A 27,829-nucleotide genomic window follows, 5' to 3' on the forward strand; every position below is an offset into this window, starting at 1 on the left:
TTGCACTGCAGCCGTTTCTCTTCTTTATTAACCTTGTTTGGATATTCTCTGTTAGGGTTGTCACTTTTCAGCTTTTATAGTCAATTGTGTTTTTACCGTTCTTGTTTGCCTTGGGCTGGCTTGAACATTTGACTGTGTGCTGTTCCTCTTGTGCTCCTTTGGGCTTTGATGAACAGTACACAAAAAGATGGCACTTTGATGTTTTACAAAAATTATTATCACAAATACCATCACATTTTGATAAAAAATTTCTCTGTAAATTGATAATCCAGTTTGCAGTATCAAGTCGATTTATGTCATTTTTAGTTGACTTGTTGTATAGGTGTAACCGGAGTAGCATCCGATTTGGATTTGGATTGGTGTCGAAAACAAGCATTCATCTTGCAATTAAACCTGGAAATGGAAGCATTCATTCATTCCACATGAAATTCAGACAAAATTCCCACACTAGGAGCTACGCACTTCTATCATTCCATAGCAAATTTACATCATCTACTACCAATTTATTTACAATCACCCCACTTTTAACCATCACAGTGCAGATCATCATTCATATTCGTCTTCGTCCTCATCCTCCTCGCTCGTACTAGCGTAAGCCGCCAAGTTCAAGTACTTCTCCTGCTCCTGCTGGATCGACCCCCATCTCGCCCTGCACATCACACAATGAGCTGGCTTCTTCCTCGCGCTCCTCTTCCACTTCAAGAAGCATTCCTCATGTATCGGGTTTCTACACGTCCCACAAGCCACCACTTTGTCTTGCTTCCCCATCTCATCCAAACAAACAGGGCAGCAAGTACCCTCTTCAATCACCACTCTTGGCCTCGACGACGAAGAAGACCCCTGCTGCCTCTGCCTGCCCTGAAAATCATACAGCTGATGAAACCACTGCCGCACGCTTTCCCCGGCCAGCGATTCAGGCAGCGTGTCCCGCCCCAGCATGCACTGCACCTCCCACTGCGAGAACGTGCCGTCCCTGAGACCATCGGCTGAAAGACCCAACACTTGGAGATACACAAACAGCAAATGCTTGCATGGTGTTACAGGGTCAGGGCAGCTGCATTTAGGGTAAGTGGTGATGGTCGCAGTGTACACATTGCCCGTGTCGCCGAGGATGAAGAAGGTGGCACCGGAGCGGTGCAGGAGGCGAATGTGCTGGTTGAGGGCTCGCTCCAAGCGGTCATTGAAGGGCTTGTAGCGGCTAGGCCGCGGCATTGTTGAATTGGGGGGATTAGGAAGATATGGTAGATAAGGGTTGGAACAAAATTAGGCAAAGTGTTTTCGATGTGGGATTTGTAGGTGGGAAATGTGGTTGGATTCTTTGTGTGAATTTGAAGAATACGTGAGGAATAGCGGGAGCGTATAGGAATTTGGTAAAGTTGGAGTGTTCTGTTCTCAGAGGCAAACCATCGAAACACGTTACAGGCAAGAAATGACAGATCAAACTTCCCTGAAAGCACAAAGATAAAAATTACAAAGAGTAACGAAAACTCAAACCAGGAATAAAGTGCAGAGCAATGGTAATAATATGGTGAGGAGGAAAGTAGAGTAAAACCACCATCAACAAATTGAAGTCCAAAACTTTTCTTTGGTCAAAAGTTTCTAAAGATCCAAACTTTACAATTGAGAAGGTAACAAAATACAGAAAAAGTAACGGCAGCGTTAAAGAAAAAGTACAAACCGATGCTGATCCGCCATCTCAGACTTTGCTCAGCCTCTTCTGGTTTTGGATGCGGTGGTTGTTTGTTAGGGTTTTTCACTTTTTACCTTCTACCTTATTATTACAGGCTCTTATATTGGTTCTTATGGGCCTACACCCAAAAGCTATTATGGGGTCACAGGCCCAAAAAGGAAACATTGGTTTTTTGTTTTTTTGGCGTTGAATTTAGGCATTTAGCTTATGCTGGTTTTAGCACTCACCCTCTGACCCTCATCTCCTGCTTGCAAGTTAGAAACCCACCAGAAAAAGAAAAAGCAGTCTTCTTCTCTGAGCAAGTTACTATCTGTAAACCACTGAACAATACCCATGTTTGGTTCATTAAGAATTTCTTCCCAGAATCCAAGAAAGGTACTATCTTTATTTTCATTTTCATCTCTTTCTCTTACTTTGTTCGAGTTTGGTTTCCGAGAATTACGGCAAAAAGAAACCATGTTGGAATTCTCATCTACCCAAAAGAAAAAGATTGCATCTTTCTCATATAAATTGAAGCGCGGAGAGACCATATAGTTGATTTATGAGCTTATTTTATTTGGTTGGAAATTTGTTCTACTTGTTAGGATTTAGATAGCGCAATTAGTTGGATTTCATCAATTGTATTGTAATGTATATGTTTGACAGCAGCAGCAGAAGCAAGAACGAGAATGGTTAAACTTGAGTTTTAAGCCAGAGAATTTCCTTCCAGGAGTTGTCATTGGCTTCATTCTTGGGTTGTTGTTGGATTTATCACAACCTGGTAAGGGTTCCTTGAAGTTGAAGAGGAAAAATTTCTCGGAGGGAAAGCCCCAACAGCGAAGTTTGGTCTCGACTAATGGTGATGAAGAGCTTAAAATGGTGTGTTTCTTAGTTCCTTGATAAGTTCTTATTGAATTCTGATGTTATTCATACCTTGAGTTTCGAGTGATATAGCTTGAGATGGTGTTGCTGTTGGTTTATGGCATGCTTTGGTGTTTCTTAACATGTCAACTTAATCATGGTACTGGTTTTGTAAAGGATAAAGTTGATTCTGACTGTCTGGTTTTTTATCATTGAGATAACTTGATGAACATGCGTGTTTGTACTAAGTTCTACTTTGTCCAGGACTATATAGACTTTCATCAGACAACTAAGCACGCTCTTTAGAAGTTTAGATCTTGTACTTTTGTTCTATTCTTGTGAGTTATAAGAATGAGGTCAAGCGATATTGACAATAAGTGAACAATTTGCTCTACTAATATTTATTGAAGACTATCATGAATTTACCGCTACCAAACTGACCGACTTTTTACACAAAAGTGAACAAGTATGAAATAAGGAAGTTAATGCTGCTATTATTTTTGTTGGGTAACGGTGTCAGCTGCTCAAATTTTCTTTGTTGCCTTTTTAGAAATTGTCCAGTATTAGTCATGCTGGTATCAGATAGGCTGTTAATTTCTTTGTTTGATGGTTGAAATAGTAATGGCCTTACTTTTTTTTTTTTTATCTTTTTTTTTTTTTTTAAGTAAAGCAATAACCTTAAATGAGGTTAACAAGAATAACACCCAGATTTGATATCATTAGTCAGGCACTTGAGCTTATTAGTTAGGTTACTTATCTTGGTTAAAATATTCTCTAAATTCAAGTGGTGAACTGCTCATGACAGGTTCTTGTAGTTAGACGAGACTTAAAGATGACAACTGGAAAAATCGCATCTCAGTGTGCTCGTAAGTCCCTTAAATTCTATGAAAATTAGTTTATTCTAATATTAACTTCTGTGGTACCTACACCTTTTCCCAGCCTCAACATTTTATTCTTGATTTTTTTTATTTGCTGAATCATTTGGGTAAAATATTTCTTTTGCACACTTGCAGATGCTGCCACTGGCATGTATGCAGAACTGATGCAAAGGTGATTATGGGTGTCTTCCTTTATTTGAAGCCTTTTACTCTTACTGAATGCCCCCCGCCCTACATAATGTTAAATGTTTTGTATCCATTTTGGACAGTTATATCCTTTGTGCAATATCTGTAAACAGAGGTTAACATCTGTTGAAAGGGTGCAACAATTAATTTGAAATAATAAAACAAATGAAAAAAACAAAGTTGTGCAAAGACATTTGTATAACTGCTAGCTACTTGTGCATCTATATGAATAAAGAAGTGCCATTTAGAATGCTATATTATCTTATCAAAGGTATAACATTAAGTTTTGATTGCAGCCATAGGTCCCTTTTGAGACAATGGGAGGAAAATGGGCAACCCAAAATAGTGGTTACATGCAAGAATCAACAAGAAATGTAAGCAGGTGATTTTGTTGTATATGTCTAGCTCACTGGACATGTCTCTTTTTGGCTGATTTGTTGGTCTTAGAATTTGCTTTTTATTTCATTACTTTTTTAAATCAGGAATAAGCTGAAAGAAGCAGCTGAGGGCATTGGCCTTCCAACTTTTGTTGTCGCTGATGCAGGGCGAACACAGGTAAGATGTAATCTTGGAATGTACAGTATTAGTCTGAAGTTGGTTGAATGCATATAAAAACTTGGCTATTGTGAGGACTATTGGCTTCTTAGCCAAAGCAAAACCTTGAGAGGATTGAACTACAGCGCCTTATATATATGCTTAGCTGCTAATGAGTGCAATATTACATGCAGAAACACCTTAGTAATTATAGATCTTTTGTCTTGAAACAAGAGAATAAGATTATAGCTCTTTCTTGGTTTAATTAAGATCGTACATCTGTAGTTGAGAACTTGGAGGTCTTGACAGTTAGTTTGTTTTGCTCAGGTTGTGAGTGGGTCAAAGACAGTTCTTGCCGTTGGACCAGGTATGTGTCTCACACTTCGCTGTAAAATAGTTTTTGTTGAATGGCTTTGTAGACACATGTGCCATCCTTTTGCTCCATTAATGAAAGTAGTAGATTTAACCCAACATTAAAAGTATTAAAAGATGTTTAGTGAACAATGAACTTACTGCTATCTTATGGTTATTGGGCTTTCTACATTTCCTGCTCTGAAATCTACCATAATGAAATATATAGATAACCGGAAGAAGATGTGCTTTCTTATTACTTGAGTTTCTGTGCAGGACCAAAAGAAGTGGTAGATTCAGTGACAGGGAAACAGGGTCTCCTCTGAAGTTCTGTAGAAAGAAAGGGCTATTTCCTGCCACACTAGTGTTCTTACATTTTCTTCTTTCTTCTCTGATTGAGACCTGTAAAATGCAGTCAAGATGAAGTTTGATTTCACCATTCTGCAAAGCTGTGGTCAAATGCCTTTTTCCTAGTGTTATAAGGAAGAAGCCTTTCTAATTCCGTTGAAGTGTCCTGTAGACCTAACCTCACTGCCAGCAGGGGTGATAAGGTAGGAAAGGTGGATATGTATCTTGAACTTTCCATTCTTCTGATTCAGATGTATGTTGAACATATTGTAAATTGTGTGTTAATGCATTAAAAGGAGCATGATTTGTAATTTTGCAAATTGAAACTCACCTATTTTAGATTTTTAGTACCGGTGATTGAGCATCTATTTTTAGCGTTTATTTTTCCGAAAAAAAAAAAAGAAAAAAACACAGAATTTAAATCCTTCTGAAGCAATCAAGTCCAGAAGTCACAATGTCAGAATGGATCAAAGAAAAAAAATTGTGAACCAATTGGAATGTATTTTCCATACAAGTCTTGACTAGCCTACACTAAAACAAAACAAAGTAATATTCCTGCCTGGGTACCTTTTGGTAATTTCACCAAGATGCAAAACCCCTCTAGAGCCCAGCATCCCAAATTGCAGTGAACTCTTTCTCCCCAAAACCCTAAAACTTGGCCCTTTCTCTCTCGTTTTCTACAATGGCTTCTCGCTGCAGATCTTTTTCAAGACCCGCCTTTTCTTTTCTCAAATCCACCGTCAACAAACCACCTCTCAAGTCCAGACCCATCTCTTCTCTCCCGTCGACCCCATCACTCTCAAGGTAAGCAACCCCCTTCAAACCCTATTTTGAAATCCTCAATCTTTTGCAAAAATGTGAATTGGGGATTGTAATTCAGGTCGTTTTCCACAATGGGTTTGTATCAAATTAGCAAAGTTTTGACCTTTTCGAGTTTTCTGAATTTTCAGGCCGGCTCCTCAGTTGGGTTGTCTTCAATCTCTGCTTCCATTTCACACGGCGGTCTCTTCAGCTCGGCTGACGTCATGCCTCGGCATTGACTCGAGGAGCTCGAGGTCGTTGTCTCAGGGTACGCTCGGTGCAAACCCAGGAGTTTGATATCTTCAATCTTTTGTATTTATTATCTGTAAGCAACTTTTTTAACTCTATAATGAGCTAGTATTTGAATCCTGAATTTGCATTCTTGTTTCTTTCGTGCTGAAATTTGCTCAAATGTTACAATTGTGAAACTGATAGGCTGAAAATTGCTAGTCAGATTGACCCGTTTCATTAGTTGCTTAGGTCGATCTGCTTTTGTACAGTGTACACTTAAATACTGTTGTGATTCAATTTTGATGAGAGTAAGACATCTGCATACCGCTAAAGAAAGTGTTGATACTTGATAATGATCATTTTTGGTTGCTGTCTCGCATTACATGTCACAGCTGTGAATTGGTTTATTAGTCTGTCTTCTCTATGATAATACTTTAGCTTTCGGTTAAGAGTTCAATTTTTAGCGCAATCAACACCTCATATGCTACTAGTAAAATGTTTGAAATTGATTAGTTTCATGGTTTGTCCTGCTGTTTTTGCTAAAAGTAGACATATGGAGAGCAAAACGTGGTGATTAGAAATGGATGTACCTGAATTTCACAGCTTTATACATTGTACTCTTGACAAATTCGGGATGAAGTCTCTCAAGTCACAAGAGAGAAGGCAATATCCTGTATACCATTTTTCAATTTTTTATTATTGAGGTTCAGTTTCTTATTGTTTGGACTTTGGAGGTTTTGTACCCGGTTGATCTTGTGAAATTATGAATAGACTTCAGTACATCCTCCAATCATGAAAGTCTTTACGGCTTACGTACTTAAATGCTTTCCTCTTTAAGCTGAAACTAATAAGTTTCATTGACTCGGACAATTTAGTTTGAGTCTAACATCTTATTTTGAAGAGAGGAAGGCCCTTTTCTGTTATAATTAATGCTATATTGTGATAAATTTTAAATGCATTACACTATTTTCATTGATTTTATACAATAATGTAAGACGATGGTTCCATGCTGGAAGACCCTGCAATATTACAGCTCTTTCAGCCTGCAGTATCATTGTATCAATCTCCTTGGACTCTAGATGAGGTGTATGAATAACTCTTAGCTATAAGACTTCAGATCAAGGTTGATCTTTTCCTGTGCGGAACTGAAACAATAGTTAATGTGGTGTTTTTTTTTTTGGGTGGGGGGGTTGTGGGGGTGGCCATGGCATCCTATATTTGAAGGCCAAAGAAGGATGTGAAAGGATTAGCTTGTTTCATGAGTAATCCTATATTGTAATGCTAATAATCTATCTTAGTTAGTTGATTGATTACTAAGAATCAGCTTACTTATTTACTTGTTTACAGTAACAAATCTAATATATTTTCATTTTCTTGATTATATTCAGAACTAGGTCTCAGTGTGCCGCGATAATGATAAAAGATTGAAGTTGGAAGATAGAGGCCTAGACCGAGTGTCACATCACCTCTGTTATCAGCGTGTCCTTTTCATCACCTACTGGAGTTAATTTTTACAGTTCTGTAAACGGAGGATGTAGCTGCAGGAATTGAATTAACTGATTTGCTGCTATAATTGTTGAGATTGTCCTTCAAATTTGTTTCTCCTTCCAGTAGAATTCCCCATGGCACCAATGTAGTACATTGTTGTTTCTTTACTGGAAAAGAAAATAAGTTCAAAGCACTAAGATTTGGCGTGTGTTCTAAGTTCCAGTTAAAGATTCCTTATTCGTTTTGCTCTTTGAAGTTTGAATGAAATAAAAAAGGGCAAAAGGACTGTCGCCACGTAGCAGCGTATTTGATAAGATAGAATAAGCTTGTAAACAACGTGAAGTGCAGGTTGAGGCTACATATTACATGGGCGGTAGGGTGATAATGTCCAATGTCTCCCATTAAAGAGTCTTGGCCTTAGCGCCAAATGTCTCCATGATCACAATACACTTGCATGTTGCATGTGGGTCTCTATCTCTTCCCACAATTCCTTTGCACCTGCACAAAGGTCACTTCTTCCATTTTTTTTTTTCGGGAGAATGAAGGTCACTTCTTCCATACGCAACTATACATGAAGCAAGGGTTAAGTAAAATGATCATTGTGTGGTTTTTGATTTAGAGTTCTGTGTTTCCTAAAGATTGCAGGGTTTAGTTAATTTCGATCCCAGATAAGTTAATTGGGTTTAGAAGAAGTGTGTTATCCGCAAACCTTTTAAGATTGTTGTTTCAAATCACACGTCTAATCTCAACTTTTTAACACCCACTACTATGTGCATGGCTCAAATTGAACAGTAGCACCACTGTCTTTAGAAGCTAGCCCTTTCTGGTTTCTATAAGCACTGGTCCAGAAGAAACCTTAACAAGATCTTTCCAATTTGATGGTCTTTGATTCGTTGAATCCAAATATTGATCTGTATCTGGTACCAACTAGTTGTATGTATGAAAGTTCTACCATGTGTCATTGGTAATCAACTAACGGTGTTTCTTCATTTGGACCCTCACTGGTTACCATGTTAGGGCAATTGAGAAAAGCTTTAGCTCATAAAAAAAATAAAAAAAAATACTCAAAAGCTACTGTCACCAAGTCACTGTCAGAAGAGAGGTAACAGTGGAAAAGGGAGACAGACGTACCTTTTATAATGAACATGGAAACATATCCCCCATGCATGGAAAGTGGAAACCATTAGTCAGTTAAAATGGGACTAATCTGATGATATTACACGGACATAGCCAATGATCTTCTTTTAAGTAGACTATGCTTCTCTTTACTTGATTTGATCGTCTGAGAAGTGAGTGGAGTTGCTTTTTCTTCCATACAGAATATATTTGATAGAACTCACATTTCATTAATTCCAATACATTAGAATTCGTTTGATATAAGGCATATTTTGATGTAGTGTTTAATAATATTTTGTTGTAGAATTTAGTTTCACAATACATAATGTTAAATCTCGGAAATTTCTTCTTTAAGCAGTCATGGAAATTACAATAAGTAAAAACCTGTATTACATAACTAATACAGCTCGATATCTTCCTTGATTCTTATATTCCTTTTGACCATGATTCTTCTTGGATCTCTATTGTGTAAGTTATCGATCATTTCACCTTCCTCATTCTCTTGCAAGTCATATAACTTACCCTCTTCTTCACACTTTTCAGAAGTTAAACTGTGAAACACTAATCAATCCGGTAATTACTTACGTGATTATAAACACATATCAATCCAAAACAAGAAATGGAGTAATTTCCTTGTCTATGACCCCAATAAATTTAATATAATTTCCTAATTAAGTAATAGAGTGCAGCTTTAGAACAATATTAATATTAATGAACTTAACTGGTGTCTGTGTCTTATCAAAAAAACTGGTGTCCGTGTCAGTGATGGCATCATAAACCAGAGCAGTGAGTGGTGCATGAGGACATGAAAAAGAGGCATGTGATCACCGCAAACCTTGCTTCACAAATCACACTAATGTACAAATATATATCGGATCGAATAATTAAGTTTTGGAATTTTGAAATATCATTATTCCCACCACTGTGATGATACGTACTGCCATTAGGTTTGCTGGTTTCCCTCTACATTATCTTTATTCTTTTAAGTTAAATATGTTCACTAGCGATAAGATCAAGTAATACTACAGGAAAATATATAGTACATAAGGCATCTTAAATAAAAACTAAATCATATGACATTAATCAATTTATAATGAACTTAACAGACCTTTGGATCAGCGTTGCCTAGGATCTGCATACATTGTTTGCAATGACAACCAGATAACACAATTAATATAATGCACTCCTACAAATCATAAAATTATAAATGCATGCTATAATTATCTAATAGCAGAACTCCCTCAAACATTGTATGAAGACTGATTCGTCAAATGACTTATAAGACATTGGCTCTAAATATTTCACGAAAGCTAAATCTAAATGCTAAATAGATAACAGAATGATGACATGCCGTTAAGAAGATAGATATGAATTATATTACTATCGTCTTTGGCCCTAGACTTATGCTGAAATTCATCCATAGGTAATGAACCCACGTGCAATATTATAAATGGGAGCGAGAGGGTTTTGCGAAATACATGCATGTTCAATCATTTTCTTCTCTTGATGGCAAAATTCTTTTTACTTGATTTTCTCGAAGTCTTAAAAAGTGGTGAGAAAATTTGTGCAAGAAGATAGTAACAAAATTCGCCAACCGGATTTTGTGCAGCAGAAAACGATGTCAAACTATCTGCTACCCAAATCTGCCTTTCTTTTCTAACATTCTCTCCTCCTATGGTTAATCCCCACCGGCCACTACCAGTTTTTTTTTTCACTGAAATTTATGCACATAATAATATATGACATTATTTTCATTTAAGTACTATTCAATTTCTCCCTCACGTGCTCTTCAATTTCTCAACTAAAATGTATACACTGTTCCGTAATAATAATAATTACTAATATTGACTAATTGACATGTTGTTGCCTGATTATTTCATGGGAGAGGTCATAATTAAAAGAGGTTAGTTTCTGTAAGGTGAAGAATAAAGGACAGTTTTTAGTTTTTACAGAGGTGGAATAATATTTTTGATGTCAAGCAAATTATGATTAGGTTGGGAGACCTTAGCTATCAATCTATCACTTGGAAGATGTTGAGAGTGTTATTTCAGAAGAACAAGATAACATGATTATCTCTCACCAAACACCAGCTCAGTGGGTGCACATTTGGACAACTATATCCTACAAAATATTCACCATTCCATTTCAATCACAAGGCCCCATAACCATTGCTTGCATGTGCTATGCCATTACTATCTTAATCATATGTAATTAATTTGTACTGAAATGCTAATGTTATGATTGATTCTCAAAATTATGATATCAATTTGTCAATTTAAATTATCAATCATATGAAAGTATCTCCTATTATCGACTATTTAATAATATCAAACTGTCAATATAAATTATTAATTTAATGAAATACGTTGTTTAACATCCTAGATGTAAGATTCATATAAAAAAAAAAAACATGCTAATAGGTGGAATAAGATCATTTTATCCCGGTTGAAGATGATCTTCTAAATATTAATGAGAATTAACCATTTCAATGATATAATATCTTCACACAGAAAGAACCTTCCCCTATCTTAAATTTTGTAATTTCTAATATCATGTACTCGATCTTTCATCAATTGTAGAAGCAGGTGGTCGGGTTTCTATTGTCATTATTCATCACTTAATATTTACGATTTAATTCCACTATAAATATGTGCAAAACCATCACTTTGTGGTTCTACAATTTAAAATGGCCAAACTCAAAGATCTTGATATTTTATCACGTATTAAGCAATAATTCGCGAGATAAACAACTAGTCGTGATCACATATATTTGATACACTTTCACTAAACAAAAATACAAAATAGATAGAAACATTACGCTTCTACTCGGGAAATTAAGATGAGATCATTATTATCAAAACTGAAAATGATCATCCTCTTTGAAACCCATTTGAAGCCTCCAAACGTGGTAGGGGCAAATGAATGATGTCGTATCGATGGTTCTGATTCTGCTCCAAATTCATTTACCTTATGCATGGGACCATGACAACACACAGACTCATATAGACACAGAGAAGAAGCCACCTTTACTACTATTAAGCTCTCCTCATCTTGTAGTTTTGTGTTAGTTGGCCATCGATCATCAAAACTTACTACTAATTTCACATGAAGTAACTTATGTTTTCATACCATCTATAAACTAGGGTACTAATTAGCTCAATCCTATTATGCAGAGGAAAAGGCAAGAGATAAAAGTAACATTTTCTTTCTTTTGTGGGAGAACATTAGTTGTATTCAAATGGAGGAGCCACAATGCATTAACATTAAGGAAGTCTATGATGGAAATTCAAAATTTAAGTTAGGAAAATTTGAGAAAAAATAACATTACGAAATTGTCTAAATTAACCCAACAAAGAAAAAAGAAGTAGAAGATGAACTGGGGCCGCTAAATTAACCTCGAAAACTTGCCTAGCTTAGCTACTCTAGCGTCTCCACACTAGATCAGCTGCCTGAAATCGGGCCCCACGTGTTGGTGAATTAAGTAATCACCGCCATTAACGTCGAAAATCATGTTGGGATTATGGTGGTGGTGGTGGTGATGGTGGTGCGGCGGTGGCTGGTGATGAATGTACTGGTGCTGAGCTCTCACCATCTCTTTCTGCCGCCGCAGCTCCAGCACCTTACGGTGCGAGTTGGAGTGCTTCGTTAGCACAAAAGTCGGGCTGGCCGCGGGCCTGTATTCAGGCACGAGCCGGCCCGACTTATACCGGACTCCGCAGGCGTTGCAGAGCGTCTTCGGGCCCATGGGCCCGGTCCGCCACTGCGGAGTCTTATCCGTTGAGCAATGCAGACACTTCCGGCCGTCCCCGGGCACGGCGGCGCCGCCTTCTGGATTCTCCTTCTTCTTTGGCGCGGCCTTTAGTGTCTTCTTGCCGACACTAGACGCCACCGGAGGCAGCGACGGCGGTTCCGAAATGACGACGTCGGACGACTCCGGAGAGGATTCTTTAGGCGTGAGAAGGAGGAGGCGGGAAGTCCAGTTGCACGGGGCTGCCCGGGACCGTTTACTCCGCGCCTTGGCGGGTACCGAAATGTCCGAGTTGAATATCGGGTTGTTATTATTGTGGTTGCTGATGATGTGGTTGTTTGGGTCAGGTTGGAAGTGGCGGGTCTCGGAGGCGGCCTCGTCGGGTCGGGCTTTCATTCCGGATATGAGCTGCAGCTTCTGGAGGTCCTCGCTGGAAAACGACTCCTCCGAGAAACTCGAGAGCTGCCATTCGAGCTCAGCTAAATCGTCGTACTGCCCAAAAAAAAAAAAAACAGTTCAAAAATTTTGCATCAGCTAACAATATTCCAAGTCTATCACCGAAATTTTCAATTCAAATTTCGAAATTGAAAGGAGCCCATTTTATCGCCAAGTGCCAAATACGTAACCACCTCGAGAATTCACGTAGCTTTTGTCGTCTTGTTTTTTTTTTGGGATTGAAAAGCATAACAAATTCAAAACCCAACCAGAAAAGAAAATAATAGAGAATTAAAAATATATAGATATACCGGAACGCAGAGGTCACTGGAGAAGGGGACTTCGTTGAAATTCCGGCTTCCGAAATCGGCGGGGAAATTGGCCGGTTCGCAGCCGGATAACGAGGAAGAATTGCAGCTGCTGTCGATGACGGTGAGGGTGGAGGAGTCGGTGGAGTTTCCGGTGACGTTATCAAAAGCAGAAGCAGCAGCAGCGTCGGTAATGACAGCGTCGTCGTTAGAAAAGTCAAGAAGGTCCTCCACCATGAAACCGTCGCCTGCACCGGCGCCATTGTTGGCCTTGGTGTTGTCGAAAGAGTGTCGCTGCTTTTCGGTTACGAATTGTGGGCAGAAGCTGTTCTGAAAATATTCGGGTGCCTCCATAGCTCAATCGGATAGAGCGGTGTTGTGGATTTTTGGTTAAGGCAAATGATGAGGAAGGAGAGAGAGAGAGAGAGAGAGATAGTAAGTGAGAAAATAGTGTAGGAAGAGCGAGAAGACGGACACCTAAAATGGTGGGATTTTGACGAGGGCAAAAATAAATGCCCCCGTATAAAATTGATTAAAGTAAAAAAGTAATATTATTTATTAATTTCTCTACAATTTTAAAGCCTCTTTATTTCCCAGTTCGGAAAGAAATCTCCCCCAAGTTACTTTCCTACCCTTTTTGCTTTACCTACTTTGCCCTTTGCTTTTATTGACCAACAGCGGCTGGTGGTGAAGCGTTAAGGTCATTAAAGTAAAATTAAAGTCCTGGAAGGACCCGCTCTTTGTTTAGGTCATGAAATCAGACGCACGTGGATGCATGATTACGGCCATGATCACCGAGTAGTACAGCAATAATCACGGCATGTACTTCAGGAGTTCAAGTATCACTAGCTGATTACAGTGCCAGTTAACTGGCAGAAGGGTAGAATTGGAAATTTGCTATCAACTGCTGGTAATAGTTGGAGGGTAAAAGTGGAAAGTGGATGTGAAATTAAATTGGGTAATTAAGCGGAAATAGAGGTTAAACGTGATTAAAGTGTTAAAATTCAACCCCTTAGGAATCGATCTAGCAGGTTTGTCGCTGAGCTTTGTGCCATTAGCGTCCAAGTTTACAGACCGATTCCTCTGCTTTAATTTTTTTTTCTGGGGAGACGTGCTTTTTTTAATATATATATATATTTTTTTTTTAACCCAATTTTTTAATTGATTGCTTTTATAATAAGGGTTTTAACTAATCCCTGTGCAGGTTGGTTTAATTTATTGAAACCCTTCAGTTGTAAGCACGACGGTTACAGCTCAACTTCATGGAAATGCACGGCGGAGATCTGCCCTAACGTGTCACCCTCTTCTTGGACCCTCCCATTTCGGATTTCACTTTTTACCTCACCTTGCCGCGTAGGATTAGGAGCGAGTCTACTGTAAATATATAAACCACGTTCTTTTTACTAGTGACCACAGAACATTAGTTGAGGTGGTAACAATGACTAGTAGCTCAAGTGGCATTGATACTTTGATAGGGGTTGGAAAAGGTTTGGTATTCGCTCAAGTAATTTTTATATCTCTTCGATTAACAATTAAAAGAGTTCGAACAATCAAAAAACGAAAGATAATAGTAGTTATATATAAATGATTAAATTCAGTTTACTCCCCTGAACTTTGGGGCTAAAATCAGTTTGGTCCCTCTTTTTGAAAATTAATTTGGGCAATCCCTAATATCTCAAATAGCATCAGTCGAGTCCGAAATTTGAATTTGGCTCCAAAAGTGACGTCAGCTGCTGACTTGGAGCCGACATAGGGACCCATTTTTCAGATTTTAAACCCCACAAGGAGGGCAAAATAGATATTTCCAATTTTTCTAATTTCTCTCTCTCTCTCTCTCTCTCTCTCTCTCTCTCTCTCTCTCTCTCTCTCTCTCTCTCTCTCTCTCTCTCTCTCTCTCTCTCTCTCATGACGCTGAAACCCCTTCTACCACCTCCACCTCCCTTTGATCTGAAGCTCCACACCATGCCATCTCGCTCCTCGGCGGCGTAGGCACAAGCTTCTCTAACTTATCTCTATCTCCCCAAACTCGATTAAAGCCCTAATTCTCACTTTCGCCCAATTCGAAGCTGGAGGCCGACAGGCCGGAAAGGCCACCTCCGGCCGGCGCACCAGCGCCAAACCTTTCGTCTCGTCCTTCCTGACGTCCTTATGGTACGGGTTTGTCCAATCGTTGATTGAGGAGAGAGAATCGAAGCCTGAAGCTTCGGGGTTTTGTGGCTAACTTTCGATGCGTTTTCCAGCGACTCCGGCGATCATCGGCAATGCATGAGGTACAAAAATCGATATCTTCTTCACTCTCTACACGATAGTATACATGGTTTTTGATTTTGCTTGAGTTATAAACGAATTGGTTTTTGGTTGCTTCGGTGCCGACGGAGCTCACTGTGCACAGCGGTTTTCTGGGATTTTTCCGGCAGCTTTTCAGGAGGCTCTGGGCTTGTATTTGACGTTTTGGAGCGTGACTAGATGCTTGAATTCAAGGTATACTATGAATCTTGAATTATGAATTGAATGGCTGGTTGTGATTATTGATTTGGGTTGCTGCTTGAACTTTTTGGTGTCGACAGCGAGGTCACAGAGCTTCTTGGAGAGGCGGAGGGTGTGATGGAGGATCTCGGAGGTGGCGTGGAGGTTGGAGAGCAAGAAATTTAGGGCATTGATGGAGCGGAGGAGAGCTGGGAGAGGGCGTTGATGGATCAGACGGTGGAGAGGGCGTGGCCAACGTGCCGGAGGGAGGAGAGCTAGGAGAGGAGGTCGGAGTGGCGAGAGAAGACCTTGGACCGCAGTTGGGACTCGAGGAGACGGATGGTGTGCTGGAGCTTCTCGGCGGTGGAGGCTTTCATCTGAAACGAGAGAGAGAGAGAGAGATAGAGAGAGAGAGAGAGAGAATGTAGAGAAAAAAAATGAAAAAAATAGAAAAAATTAGAAAAATTGGAAATATCTATTTTGCCCTCCTTGTGGGGTTTAAAATCTGAAAAATGGGTCCCTATGTCGGCTCCAAGTCAGCAGCTGACATCACTTTTGGAGCCGAATTCAAATTTTGGACTCGACTGATGTTATTTGAGAGATTAGGGACTGTCCAGATTAATTTTCAAAAAAAGAGACCAAACTGATTTTAGCCCCAAAGTTTAGGGGAGTAAACTGAATTTAATCCATATATAAATATAAATGAAGAATTATGTGATATTACAATAGTGTCATTCAACACTCTTAGTGTTTGTGCGTCAAGTTGGATTATAAATTATATAATATTACTTAATTAAAAATTTCCGTACATGTGTGATCAATTTGGTTATCAGAATCTAGCAGTAATGTTCACCTACTCATTTACTGGGCAAAGAACTTGCATCCAATAGTGAAAACTTAAAATAAATCAAATGGTGAAAAAAATTATTTTATTTTTACTATTAGATCTACTAATTGAAAATCTCCCTAATAGAATAGAGACGAAGTGAAAAATATTATAATGAAGTCCACCATGGCAAAAACCTTTGCTAAATAGAGATGTAACCGTTGCAAAGATATTTGAGTATAATTTCTTTGCTCAACACCACTGCGTAATCTAGGAAAGAACACCTTAGGTAGCTAGTGTTACTAATTTTCAAACTCTATCCTATATGATTACATATACTACTAAAAATAAAAAATTACAGCAGTAACTATCACAGAAGTTACTAGAATATACATGCATGTAATTTTAGACTTTGACGACGTTAATCTAATGGTGAAAACGGAATTACATGTCGCGCATGTCACCACGTGGCAGACAGCGAGACGTGAAGGATGATCATGGTGGGCCCGTAATTGATGAGTCATGATCCCGAGGACTCTCCTCGGTAGGATAAAGGCTGTTGTTTATTTATTGCTGCGGAGATATATATATTTTATATTTTATATTTTATATTTATCCTTTCGTTTTGATATTTTTACTTTATCTCGCTTTTTTGAGTGAATTAAAAGAAAAGCCTGAAAAAGAGAGGGTACCTGGACCGTTGCTTGGCTTAGAGGGTTTCATTTTTCAGAGATTTTTTGGGTCTTCAATGTTATTTTTCTTTTTGCAGGAAAAAATAAAATAAAAAGTCAATATAATTCGTGAATTTTTTTAATTTATTTATTTTTCAATATTTGAGGGGGTATTTAGGGTGGGGTCCAGCTGACACGTGATAGAGTTGGGTGCAGTGTCAGCGAGCCATGTGAGTGCTTTGCTCGTGTCAAAAGCCAAAACCGACGGTGGTCAATGCCACGCGGCGGGGGTCTATTGCGCAGTGACTTTTCTAAGATGCTTCGACCGGATATGTTAGAAATTTGGGCGTACAATTCTAATCGTATCCCATACATGGTCCGTCGCATTTTTATATGTATACGATAACGTGAGAGCACGTGTCGGTGGGTGTCACGTGAGGAGTGGCTAATGCACGTGCTTTCCTAATTGAGACTCACAGTCGGCCAGTGAGAGCAAGTCACGTGGTACCACTGATTCTGCTTTTACCTTCGCGGTTGGGGGTGAATTTGAATACTGTAAAAAAACTAAAAATAACTGTCGAAAAGTGGCAAAGGTGTAGTGTATTAATGAAGAAAGAGGTTGCATGGCTAAGTTACTTGGGAGCTTTACAGAGTGCATTGCATGTTGAAAGTTACGAACTTTGCCAACCTAGCTCCTTCTGGTGTTTCTTCAAGTTTAAGTCAGTGTTTAAGCCTTTTTAATACTTGCAGGTGAATGCGCTAAAAGCAAGTTCATGATAAAAAGACGAGAATGAACCCTTATAGACGTTTAGCCTATGTAGCAATTAATCAATGGGTCATTATGTAAAAATGTCGATATCTTGTGCATTTTGAGCTTTTTCGGTTATAAGAGGATCATACCTACTTATAATCGAATACAGAGCTCATCAGGTCCATCACACCAACTTATATCATGCCTCTGATGTCAAGATCAGATGCAGTTTTAGGAATGGCTCAGCTATTATTGGTTTTGTTATTCGAAATTTGGATGGAAATCCTTTGGTTGCAGCTAACAAAAGATTAGGTCATTCTAGTGTTTTCATTGCAGAGGCAACTGCTCTCAGAGATGGTTTACACACTGCCTTACTTCATCATTATCCTAATATCTCTGTTAAGGGGGATTCGAAGCTCTTAATCGACTGCATTCAAGGCAAAACTGTTGTTCCTTGCAGAATTAAAGTTATGGTTCAAGATATTAAGCATCTAGCTCAGCAGTTTAATTCAATTTTCTTCCGGCATATATACCGAGAAGCCAACTTTGTTGCTGATCATCTAGCATGCTTAGCTCATCAATTTCAAAATCCATCTGTTTGGTTCTTTTGCCTTCCCCTTTCTGTGTCCCCAGCGTTCTATTTGGATCAGCTGGGAGGGGGAGTTAGTCGTGGTTTTGTGTTTTAGTTTTTCTGTTGTGTTTTTGTGTCATAAAAAAAAAAAAGATCAAATGCAGTTTCCTTGGCCGGATAGTGTGTTGAGAGTTTGAGACTTGAGACTTCTGAGAGAGGTACGCACAGAAAAAGTTTTTATTAAAGCCAAAACCATACTTGCACAGTTACAATCTTCGTGTTAACATGAAAAAGATTATATTATCGAATGATTTTAGCTTCAGGTGTATCGCTGTGGTACCACCACAAACTGAAAATTCGATCTCATGTCTTTTGAAAAAAATAAAATCATTCCTCATGAGTACACCATTACTTATTTTCATCATACATCTCTCAATTAAGAACATATTTAACCGCATTTCAGATATTTGAATTCGGAATGTAGAACATGCATAAATCAAGAACAAAGCAACCCATAATTGATTTTATTATTTATTTCTTAATGAAAAAGTTTGAAAAGAGTGCAAAACATATGCTACAACTAATCCTATAAGATATAGGAGCTTTCATACTTGATGAAAAAGTATGAGAGGCTCATTTTTATTAAATATACTATTGGACGCAATCGCATAAGCCATTAACACAATCAAGATGATATGGTGGAACGCAAGTGTTTGTGTTTGCATTCACTAGCACCGGAACACTTTAGGGTCTCTGGAAAGGTGCTGTTGCAGAGCCATCTTGAATAGTGTGGGATACTTGACACGTGCATACGCCATTAACACACAAAACAAAGCTTCCAGAACATGAAGTTTTTTGGCAGTCAGAGTTTTTATGGCAAGTCTCCACAGTTTTTGCTTCTGAAAACTCTGAGAATAGGGGTAAGCCTGCGCGCACAAAATTGGTGTTAATTTTGTAATCCACACAATTGTTGTTAATTTTGTAATCCACACAATTGTTGTTTCATGATCTTTAACATTGAACATTAATTACTACCAAAAAAAAAAAAAAACATTGAACATTAATTGCGCTAGGTATTGAAACTCACCAGAAGCAATGACAAAGAGAACGAACATCCAGCTGATAGCCTTCTTGATTTCCATATCACCTAGCTAATCTAATTTTGAGGATTTTTTTTTTTCCTGTAGTTTTTGTGAAATCTTCGGAATTTGGGCTATATTTATATAGGGGCTATGGTCTTGGTGCCAATTAAATATTTGGAATTTAGGCTATATTTGTGAATAATTATGTTAATAGTATCAAGTTAATGTTGGCAACTTTTTTTTATTGAAAGTAAATAGAAATGATTAATTTGGTATATATTTTTTCACTTATTTGGAGATTCTATTCTAAATTAATTTTTTTTTTTTAAACAAATTTGCTTTATATAGTAATGCAGCAAACGAGAGATCCTTGAATTTCATGTATGTGATGACTGAATACATGAATATCATTTTGCTTGAACAGATTTTATATGAAATGGTAACTGTTTTCCTCTTTAATTTTGTTCACTTTGATTTATTGCTTTTAATGTTCTGTTCAATTCGAGAATATAAGCTGTTTGTTATTATGAGAAAATGTTCTAACACCTATGGAAAAAAAAAATGAAGCTAAAACTAAAAAGAAACTCTTCCATGACGGTTATGTTTGCTATCAAACTCTTCCCTGCTTTCGTTACATAGACCATTCATTTGAACCCCAAGATCCTAATTTTATAGTCATTAATTTGGAAACAATTATGAATTATGTGAGCAAAAAAAAGATTTTGGAACAATGATGCAGAGAAGTTAATCTAACTGTTTGAGATATAAAAATTAATTAGGTGTGCATATGATCACAAATTGAAGCAGGTGTAAATAAAATGCCTAGCTGCAGACCTGAAAAGCCTAAAAAACGATGTGATGGTAGCTAATACAACATTTCCCTGAATTTCATATCTGCCTAGTTAATGGTGTGATAATGTCCTTTTCGAATTCTGATATAGGTGTCCATAGCCTATAGGAAGAACAAGACAATTAGGACGATGAGGCGCCTTTCTGTTGTTCAAAGGAATCAAGCAAAGGTTTTTTTTGGTGAGAAAAGGAATCAAGCAAAGGTTAAGTGACCTAGTGAATATATAAGCAAAGTCAGTCATTATTGGCCTGTGCTATTGGTATCGATCTCTCTTGTAATTTCAAATTTTCAAGAAAATTTGGTGTGCCTAAAAGAATGTTAGTATTTTAAAAGAATTGAGATGCTGTTTGAAGCGTTCAAGATTTTCGATGAGAATGGAGATGGGTTTAGAGGGTGTGGGTTGTTTGAGAAGGTGGTGAAGGTTGTACGTGCATTTGATGGATGGGAAGTTGGATTTTGGTGAGCTTGAATTATTAATGGGATGAATTCAATGTCATTGGATATTATTTATTGGAAATGTTTATTTTATATTGTCTAGCTAGCTATTCATAATCAAATTAATCTGGGGTTCATGGATATTGAAACTCATGAAATGAATTTAGCACCAGAGACTTCTAGCTTCAACAGGTCAACTTCAACACTCACATCCATCACAGAGAACAACACTGAAACCCACTTCCACATAACTCTGAACTTGGCCGTCTCCGAAAACATCAGCTTATGAGGACCTGACACTCATCTTCACCCCAGATGATTTTTTGACACTTCCATTACGTAGCCATTGATTTGTAACCCGCAGTTGTATTCTCAAAATGAGAAATCTACAACAAGAAGTCAACAACACATTCCATTTATTATATGCTTGTTAAGTAGAATGCATTACAATACATCGATCAGAAGCGAAATGTAATGGGAGAAGAAACGACGTGTTTGTCATCGGTCCACCGTCCACGTCAACTCTCCGAACTCTACCTCACCATGTGCGACATCGGTAACTGACATGGTCAGTATACGTGTAGCTCTGCTTTTCATCCTTCTCTAAAAACACCAGCTTATCACGAATTATAGCGCAAGTCTTGCGTTTGGAGCAATTCCTGATGCAACACCTTGAGCAGAGCCACCAAGGAAGGAGGCGTTTGTAACATATCGTCCAGCAATGGTTGACGCGGCATCGATGTCGCCCTCGTCTCAGTGAAGAATTGTTTCCGGGTTCCTTTTTCTCGCTGTATTTGCATTTGTATGGATCTTGTTGGCAGGCGCGCTCATCGAATGCTTGATTATGAAATATGGATTTCTTTTCTTCTTTTCGGACGGCTGTGATGGTGAGGTTTAAAATCACTGGTTATCCTATGGTAGAGCAGTGGTTGAAACTCACTCGGGCAAGACATAGAGACTCAAAAGGATGCCAGTACACGTCTCTGTAACTCGAAGAGTGCAAATAATTTGGGGTGTTGTGATATTTTGTGTATATGTGAGTTTTGTTGCATGAATGAAAGCGAGTTGCAATCACAGAAGGGATCTCTATAAACATGTGTCCACAAATGAGTTAAATTCAATAATATTCAACTGTGAAATAAATAACCAGCTCCCCAATTGAACAAGATGCCTCATGTTCGTCTTGGGTTTGTCTTCTTTAAAGCCATGACCAGTGCAGCCAGATTGAATCACTTCAGTCTAGAAAATTCAGAATAAGGTGACCACTTCACGACCTACAACTGGAAGAAAAAGACCAATGTTTGGGGAGTTGAGGGGAATAACTGTGTACCAACTGCTACACCAGTTATATTTAGCAACTTAAAAATGCATGATCATACTAAGAGCATAGAAGCAAATCATGCATCGTTTGCAAGCATGTAAAAGTTGTCTACCGTCTACCACTACACTTGGATGTCATTCGGTATCCATTATCCATCATGTCAAAATATTTCACCCAATTTCGATTAGTTAATAGTAAAAAGTAGTGACATCTCCTGTTGCAATTAACAAGGCCAAGCTCCTAAACCCATAGTTAGAAATGCATCAAATAGTTAAAATAGTTTAAGTCAGGACAAGGCATCTGATTTCAAGAGAAAGATATGTCATACCTCGTGTTCACGTTTTAACAACTCTCCAATAGTATCACTAGATGGATATCTAAGAGTCAGAGCTACAAACAAACTTTCACTGTATAAACTATAAACTTCCCTCACAAAGCCACATTCCAGCTTTTCTTAATACCTGTTAGATATAACAAATAAATTTGTTTACAGCATATTGAATGACCAAAATTGCAAAATGAAAGCAGAGAGAGGAAGAAACTGCTTACCAGTTCTAGCATACAAAACTGAACTGAGTGCTGTGTTGTCCAGTTAAACCGATAGCCAGTCAATGATGAAACACATAGCTACAAAACCAAGACAGACCAAAGTCACATCATAAACTGTAAGAAAGAGAAATTGAAAGAAAATTTCCTTGTGACCTTACAACTTACCGACAGAAAGATAGGTTTTCCCTCTTGGCATCATAAGTCTTGCTTCATACATGTAAACTTCCCTGCTGTGTTTCTGCTTCGAAGACCTTGACCAAATTATCAACTATTCAACCTGTGATACTCATATATTCACAGATAATATAGCATTGCCAACTTTTGTGTAGTGTAAAAAATAATTGTCCAGCAATGTACAGTGGATAGCAATTCAGAAACACACAAACATTTTAAAAGTGGTCGACCAAAAAATAATTAGAAACCATTACATACAGATGCTGTAAAGTATACAAATGCTTTCTGTTTTTCAGGTTGAACCGAGACATCCCATCTTAAATTCCATAAAAGGAGCACTTTTCCCCCTCCCCCAAAAAAAGAAAAGAAAAAAGGAACAAAGCTCAGTACAGACTGGTTCGGAATCACAGCAAATGATAGGTGACATTCCCAAAATTCGATCACAAATTATGACTTGTGCACATCCCTTCAACCAAGGTTTTATTGCTCAGAATATACAAACTTTTTGACAATAGGTGAGAATAAATAAGCTCAAGAGATTGAAAGACAGTGCACAAGTGCTTCTAACAGATGCTATGTTATGGTGGCGATAAAGAAGAGTTTAGCATACATCAACTCCAAAGGCCAAGACCAATCAATTTGCTGTGAGAGGATCTTTGATTCCAAAGAGGCAGTAAATGTAAAGCTGGTTGTTGTTCATAATCTGTCAAAATTAGATCGATGGCATCCCAATAAAACTTGGTTGTTCATGACACAGTTCGACCATAACAAATAGATGCTATGTAAAGGTTTTTTGCCCATTTCTCCTGCACAATTGCCACACAGAAATTTGAGCTCTCAGAAAGAAGAATAACATTGAAAGGACAAGCACGAAAAAATGATAAATCAAATAATCAACCTACCTTCACATGTGTACTTGGAAAAGCAGAGGTTCGAAGAGTCTCTTGTGTTTCATCAGCAGGTTTTCTCCTTGGAACACTAAGAACGAGAGCTGCCTGATCCCAAGTTGCTGCAGTTGACGTGATGCGGTAACCACTGTCCCACCTTCGATGAATACCTTCACTAGGATACAGAAAATCTAGTTCTACAACCTGAAATTAGTCATTTCAAGTAAGGCAAAACACAATAATCAACACACTTTATTTCACAAGCAAATGGTATTCAAATAGAACAAATATTTGAGAATCCGAATAAGACCTGGTCAGAAAATCCTGCACCCCGAGACATAACAATAGCCCATCTACTCCCTGCAGTGGCCATCGCAGTAACATAAAATCCTTCCCTCCATTTTTTATTAATCCACTTGAAAGGAAATGACTCACTGACTTTATAGGACTGCTGTAAGAATGAGGTCCCTATAAGAAACAATAGAAGAAAAGTTAGACCTGTAAAATTTATAAAGCAATCTGGCTTTCCTGAAACTTAAGACTAACCTTTAGACATTACAACCAAAGAGCTTCCATTGTTAGCTCCTGCTATTGCGCTGATATAGTAATTTTTGTCCCATTGTTCCATGATCCATTCCTTCAAACAATACATAAATGGCATGATATGTTATGTTAATTTGCACAAGCTCTATGTCTAGTCTATACAGCATTAGTTAGAAGAAAAATTCAATGCATATAAGCACCGATGCTTGTGCAGTAGTAGTAAGCTGAATATTAAATCTTCAATAGAACACCATTTTACATTTAATAGAACAAACCTTGTGGAGAAAAAATGGAGAGAGTTCATAAACTTGGGAACTGAATCCAGTTCCAGCATCCATAATGAGAGCCCAAAGATTTGAACAGGAAGCCACACTGCTGATAAACAACCCATCTTCATTTCCTTTCTCAATATGTTGGGAAAGCCTCACATCTGCCACATTGTAGTGATATCTACAAGAGATGAAAACATCAACTTAGTCCACTTGGTCAAATTTTGATTTTATAAATCCAAAATGTAACTTCAAGGATATACCTTTGCTTCATAGGCCTACGAGCATTGTAAACACTAATCCATTGTGTTGCCGGCATCCCCATGCGAATTTTCTTCTTTGGCTGCTCGTCGTCCTCTTCCTCCATGGTTAATCGCCCTCTCTTTTGTCCAACCTGACATATAAGCTTTACCATGCAAGACATACATGTTAGATGAACTCTAAACCAATGTACATAGCTAATCATGCATAATATAGGCTATAGAAATGCAAGAACATGGAAAGTACCTTCTGAGCACCATCAGTATTTATTGGTCTAATATCCGGATTTGGACCAACAACTCCATCAAAAAGGGATATATATTTTGCATAGTTCGGTTCTTCATCAAACTTCAAATTCACCACATACTCAACAAAAAGTCTGAATGGTTGAGGGCAAAAGCAACATAGAGTTTCTGGAGAAGTGGCCATCTTTTTCTTGCAGACAAGGAATCCTTTATTTTCTCCCTAACAAAAGAATGTTGTTAGCATGTCATACACCAAAGAGATAGAAGCATAAACCGACTGAAATTTGGAAATTATGAACCTGGTATCCTTGCCAAGGTAACCGCCCACGGAGAAGAAATATCAATGTGTAAGCTAAAGATTCCAAGTCATCTCTCCTGCTACCAGTTCTACCAAGATGAGCATGCACACTTGCATACCGCACAGTTCCCCTGCAACAAATGAATTATCAGGATACTGAATGGTAATAACTATATTACTACTGATTATATATATATATATATATATATATATATATATATATATATATATATATATATATATTAAGGACCAAAACATTTTTACAGTAAAACAAATGTTTATTTTACCTGAAAACATCTGGACGTTGATCATAATCTACATGCAGGCCAGTTGAACTATCTCGCCACCTGGTGGCTATTAAGTCAAAAAGGTCATGAGATGATGAGGCATTAGCCACAGTTCACTGGAAGTAAAGTCAGCTCTAAGGAGAATAAATAACTATAGCATACCTAATCCAAGGTCAACGAGGAATAGCTTCTTCTCCTCAGGAGTTCCAGGCGGACCAAGCAAAAAGTTCTCAGGTTTCACATCTCCATGCACATATCTGCCAAGATCATCATCAGAAAAACAATGAAACCATGCAATGATAGCTTGATAAGGCTGCCAGCAACTCAGAATTGTCATTTTGTTTCGTTTATGGGAAACCAGGCTATTGGAAAGTGTTGTCATTGCTTTATAGCACCAGAAACTACAAAGACAAAAGACTAAATAACCCCATGACCTACTAACAACAGTTTCTATACAGGAAATTAGTATCAGGATGTTGTGGATACCGATTCAGCCAACATGCCACATTTATAAAATTTAAATTAAAGTGACAATGGGGTTCTATATTCATGGAAGTTATGTCAAAGTTGCTCAACCATAAATGTTTTGTAATTATATTAAAGACTATTGACATGAGAACAAAAGAAAAAATTGCAATAAAAATCATTACCCTCTAGAGTGCATCTTCTCCAATATGGAAATTGCTTCAATGGCAATACATGCAACCATTTCAATTGACATTCTGTAATTCCAAAGGTAGAAGTGAACGTTAGATGGGGAGACAACAGTTACTGTTTAAAAAAAAATGAATGAAATTTTATTCCTTTAATTGAAAATATAGGAAAAACTTACGTGTGCGAGCTGTTATTCCAGACATCCCACAAACTAGGCCCAAGAATATCCATAACCTGTACCCAAATCAGGCTTATTTTAATATAATTCACAAATCTGGCTAATGATACACTATAGTTTAATGTCATAAACTCAAATGCAGCAAACAACTCATACCATGATATAGTAGTCAGCTTGCCGGCCCTTATAATGAACTCTTGGAACTCCATGACTACCACCAAGTGCACTGCACATACATATGATCAAGTGTCAATTTATTTATTGTGGAAGACTAAGATGGTGAGAATGTGTTATGCAGAGCTGAAATGTACAACAAGATGAGAGTAGCCTTACTTGTAAATTTGCCACTCATATGGTGGGCCATAATTACATCCTTTACTGCTTCTATGCTCAAATTTCAAGGCAACCTAAGGTTGAGATCAATCGAGCACATTAACCATACAAATTCAACATAATGAACTCTGAGTTATTCAACCATGTTAAACCATAAAGAAGATGATCACACACCTCAATAGCTCCAGGGCCGGGTGCAGTGCGCCGGCCAACATATACTTGTCCAAAGCCTCCTTTCCCCAATTTCCTCTCTACTTTGTACAGCGGGGAACCACCAACCTGGACCTGCTTTCAATAACTCCAGTAATCAGCAGAAATTCAAATCAACATAATATGCCAAACAGTTTCGCGACTGACAAGCATTTGCAGAAGGAGACTGCAATGCATTGCCATGCCCGGTTCACTCTTCCATTTAAAGAAGAAGGAATCAAAATCCAAATCATCACCATCCTAACTCTAAGTAAGAACACAAAAAACTAGCCCATGCAGGGTGACAAAAAAAAAATCAGAGCTTCATCAAATTCAGAGATTAATAACAAGAAACAAAATTCTTCCTAAACACTGCTAGAGAACTAGACTTTGTTGAAAAACCGTGTATTTCATAACAAGAAAACTCAAAAAGAAACAAAAATTATAGGGAAAAAAAAAATTGAAAAATCGGCATCAGTGAGAAAAAGAGTGAACCTTGTCAGGAATAGGAGCTGAGATTTCTTCCTCAGCTACCGGACCCTTATCGCCGCTGCGGCCACCGCTATCGTACTCATCCATGGCTCTGAAATCCCTAACCTGGTGTTCCTTCAACTCAAACGACCTCGTTTCGAGCACCGGACCGCTCTTCTTCTTCCGATTATTCCTAGTCTTATTAATTTTACCACAATTCGTCTTCCTCAGTGCGGCCCTTCGGGTAATCGGGTCGGGGTTTTTAGGGGTCCGATTTCTGCGGCGCGGCTCAGGCATGGTAAAAAGGTCGGTGGTCCATGAAGACCGGCCGGAAAACGGAGGTTATCGGGAAGAATCTAGATGATCGGCGGAGAAATGTGTGGGATAGAAAGAGAGAGGGGGAGTTGGTGAGAAGGAATTTGGAGATCTGTGGAGGGAGGGAAACAAGGGGATTCTAGATTTTCTAGAGAGAGAGAGGAACAGATGGATAGAAAGAGAAGAGAGGAGATGAAGAGGAGGAAGGTAAATTTTAAAACGCAGCACTCTACAGGAGCCGTTGTTTAT

The 27,829-nt window shown here is 38.2% G+C and overlaps 5 protein-coding genes across 12 annotated transcripts; 2 read left to right on the forward strand and 3 right to left on the reverse strand.

Moving 5' to 3' along the window:
• Positions 1-387: 387 nt before the first annotated feature.
• Positions 388-1,749, reverse strand: LOC133738903 (uncharacterized). Its single transcript, XM_062166579.1, has 2 exons — positions 1,679-1,749; positions 388-1,447 (listed from the first exon to the last, which is right to left on the reverse strand). Exon 2 carries the CDS (start codon positions 1,210-1,212, stop codon positions 547-549), a length of 666 nt encoding a protein of 221 aa, XP_062022563.1. The 5' UTR covers positions 1,213-1,447; positions 1,679-1,749; the 3' UTR covers positions 388-546.
• A 146-nt stretch (positions 1,750-1,895) lies between these two features.
• On the forward strand, positions 1,896-5,168 carry LOC133738904 (uncharacterized). 2 transcript variants are annotated; one of them, XM_062166580.1, is made up of 8 exons: positions 1,896-2,065; positions 2,336-2,548; positions 3,336-3,396; positions 3,544-3,580; positions 3,891-3,968; positions 4,077-4,149; positions 4,456-4,495; positions 4,756-5,168. In XM_062166580.1, exons 1-8 carry the CDS (start codon positions 2,024-2,026, stop codon positions 4,803-4,805), a joined length of 594 nt encoding a protein of 197 aa, XP_062022564.1. In that variant the 5' UTR covers positions 1,896-2,023; the 3' UTR covers positions 4,806-5,168. The 2 variants fall into 2 exon arrangements, with proteins under 2 accessions (XP_062022564.1, XP_062022565.1); XM_062166581.1 differs by having other exon boundaries at positions 1,897-2,065; positions 2,339-2,548.
• Positions 5,169-5,370: 202 nt separating this feature from the next.
• Positions 5,371-7,555, forward strand: LOC133738905 (protein NONRESPONDING TO OXYLIPINS 2, mitochondrial). Of its 2 annotated transcripts, none has more exons than XM_062166584.1 (3): positions 5,371-5,631; positions 5,778-5,896; positions 7,248-7,555. In XM_062166584.1, exons 1-3 carry the CDS (start codon positions 5,510-5,512, stop codon positions 7,271-7,273), a joined length of 267 nt encoding a protein of 88 aa, XP_062022568.1. In that variant the 5' UTR covers positions 5,371-5,509; the 3' UTR covers positions 7,274-7,555. The 2 variants fall into 2 exon arrangements, with proteins under 2 accessions (XP_062022568.1, XP_062022567.1); XM_062166583.1 differs by having other exon boundaries at positions 5,385-5,631; positions 5,778-5,953.
• A 4,097-nt stretch (positions 7,556-11,652) lies between these two features.
• LOC133738952 (GATA transcription factor 12) lies at positions 11,653-13,434 on the reverse strand. Its single transcript, XM_062166649.1, has 2 exons — positions 12,958-13,434; positions 11,653-12,703 (listed from the first exon to the last, which is right to left on the reverse strand). Exons 1-2 carry the CDS (start codon positions 13,306-13,308, stop codon positions 11,900-11,902), a joined length of 1,155 nt encoding a protein of 384 aa, XP_062022633.1. The 5' UTR covers positions 13,309-13,434; the 3' UTR covers positions 11,653-11,899.
• Positions 13,435-21,669: 8,235 nt separating this feature from the next.
• Positions 21,670-27,796, reverse strand: LOC133736665 (casein kinase 1-like protein HD16). 6 transcript variants are annotated; one of them, XR_009859652.1, is made up of 20 exons: positions 27,290-27,796; positions 26,780-26,890; positions 26,606-26,679; positions 26,429-26,498; positions 26,273-26,328; positions 26,091-26,162; positions 25,603-25,697; positions 25,441-25,507; positions 25,155-25,284; positions 24,857-25,075; positions 24,613-24,755; positions 24,356-24,530; positions 24,084-24,174; positions 23,848-24,005; positions 23,553-23,741; positions 23,261-23,456; positions 22,642-22,727; positions 22,477-22,554; positions 22,256-22,388; positions 21,670-21,886 (listed from the first exon to the last, which is right to left on the reverse strand). XR_009859652.1 is itself a non-coding variant. In XM_062164249.1 (16 exons), exons 1-16 carry the CDS (start codon positions 27,560-27,562, stop codon positions 23,397-23,399), a joined length of 1,983 nt encoding a protein of 660 aa, XP_062020233.1. In that variant the 5' UTR covers positions 27,563-27,796; the 3' UTR covers positions 22,873-23,396. The 6 variants fall into 6 exon arrangements, 1 of the variants encoding a protein (XP_062020233.1); XR_009859653.1 differs by having other exon boundaries at positions 21,670-22,388; positions 22,642-22,714; XR_009859651.1 differs by having other exon boundaries at positions 21,670-22,388.
• Positions 27,797-27,829: the final 33 nt, after the last annotated feature.

The sequence above is a fragment of the Rosa rugosa genome, chromosome 3 (genome assembly GCF_958449725.1).
Source record: "Rosa rugosa chromosome 3, drRosRugo1.1, whole genome shotgun sequence".
In the NCBI taxonomy this organism is placed as follows: domain Eukaryota; kingdom Viridiplantae; phylum Streptophyta; class Magnoliopsida; order Rosales; family Rosaceae; genus Rosa; species Rosa rugosa.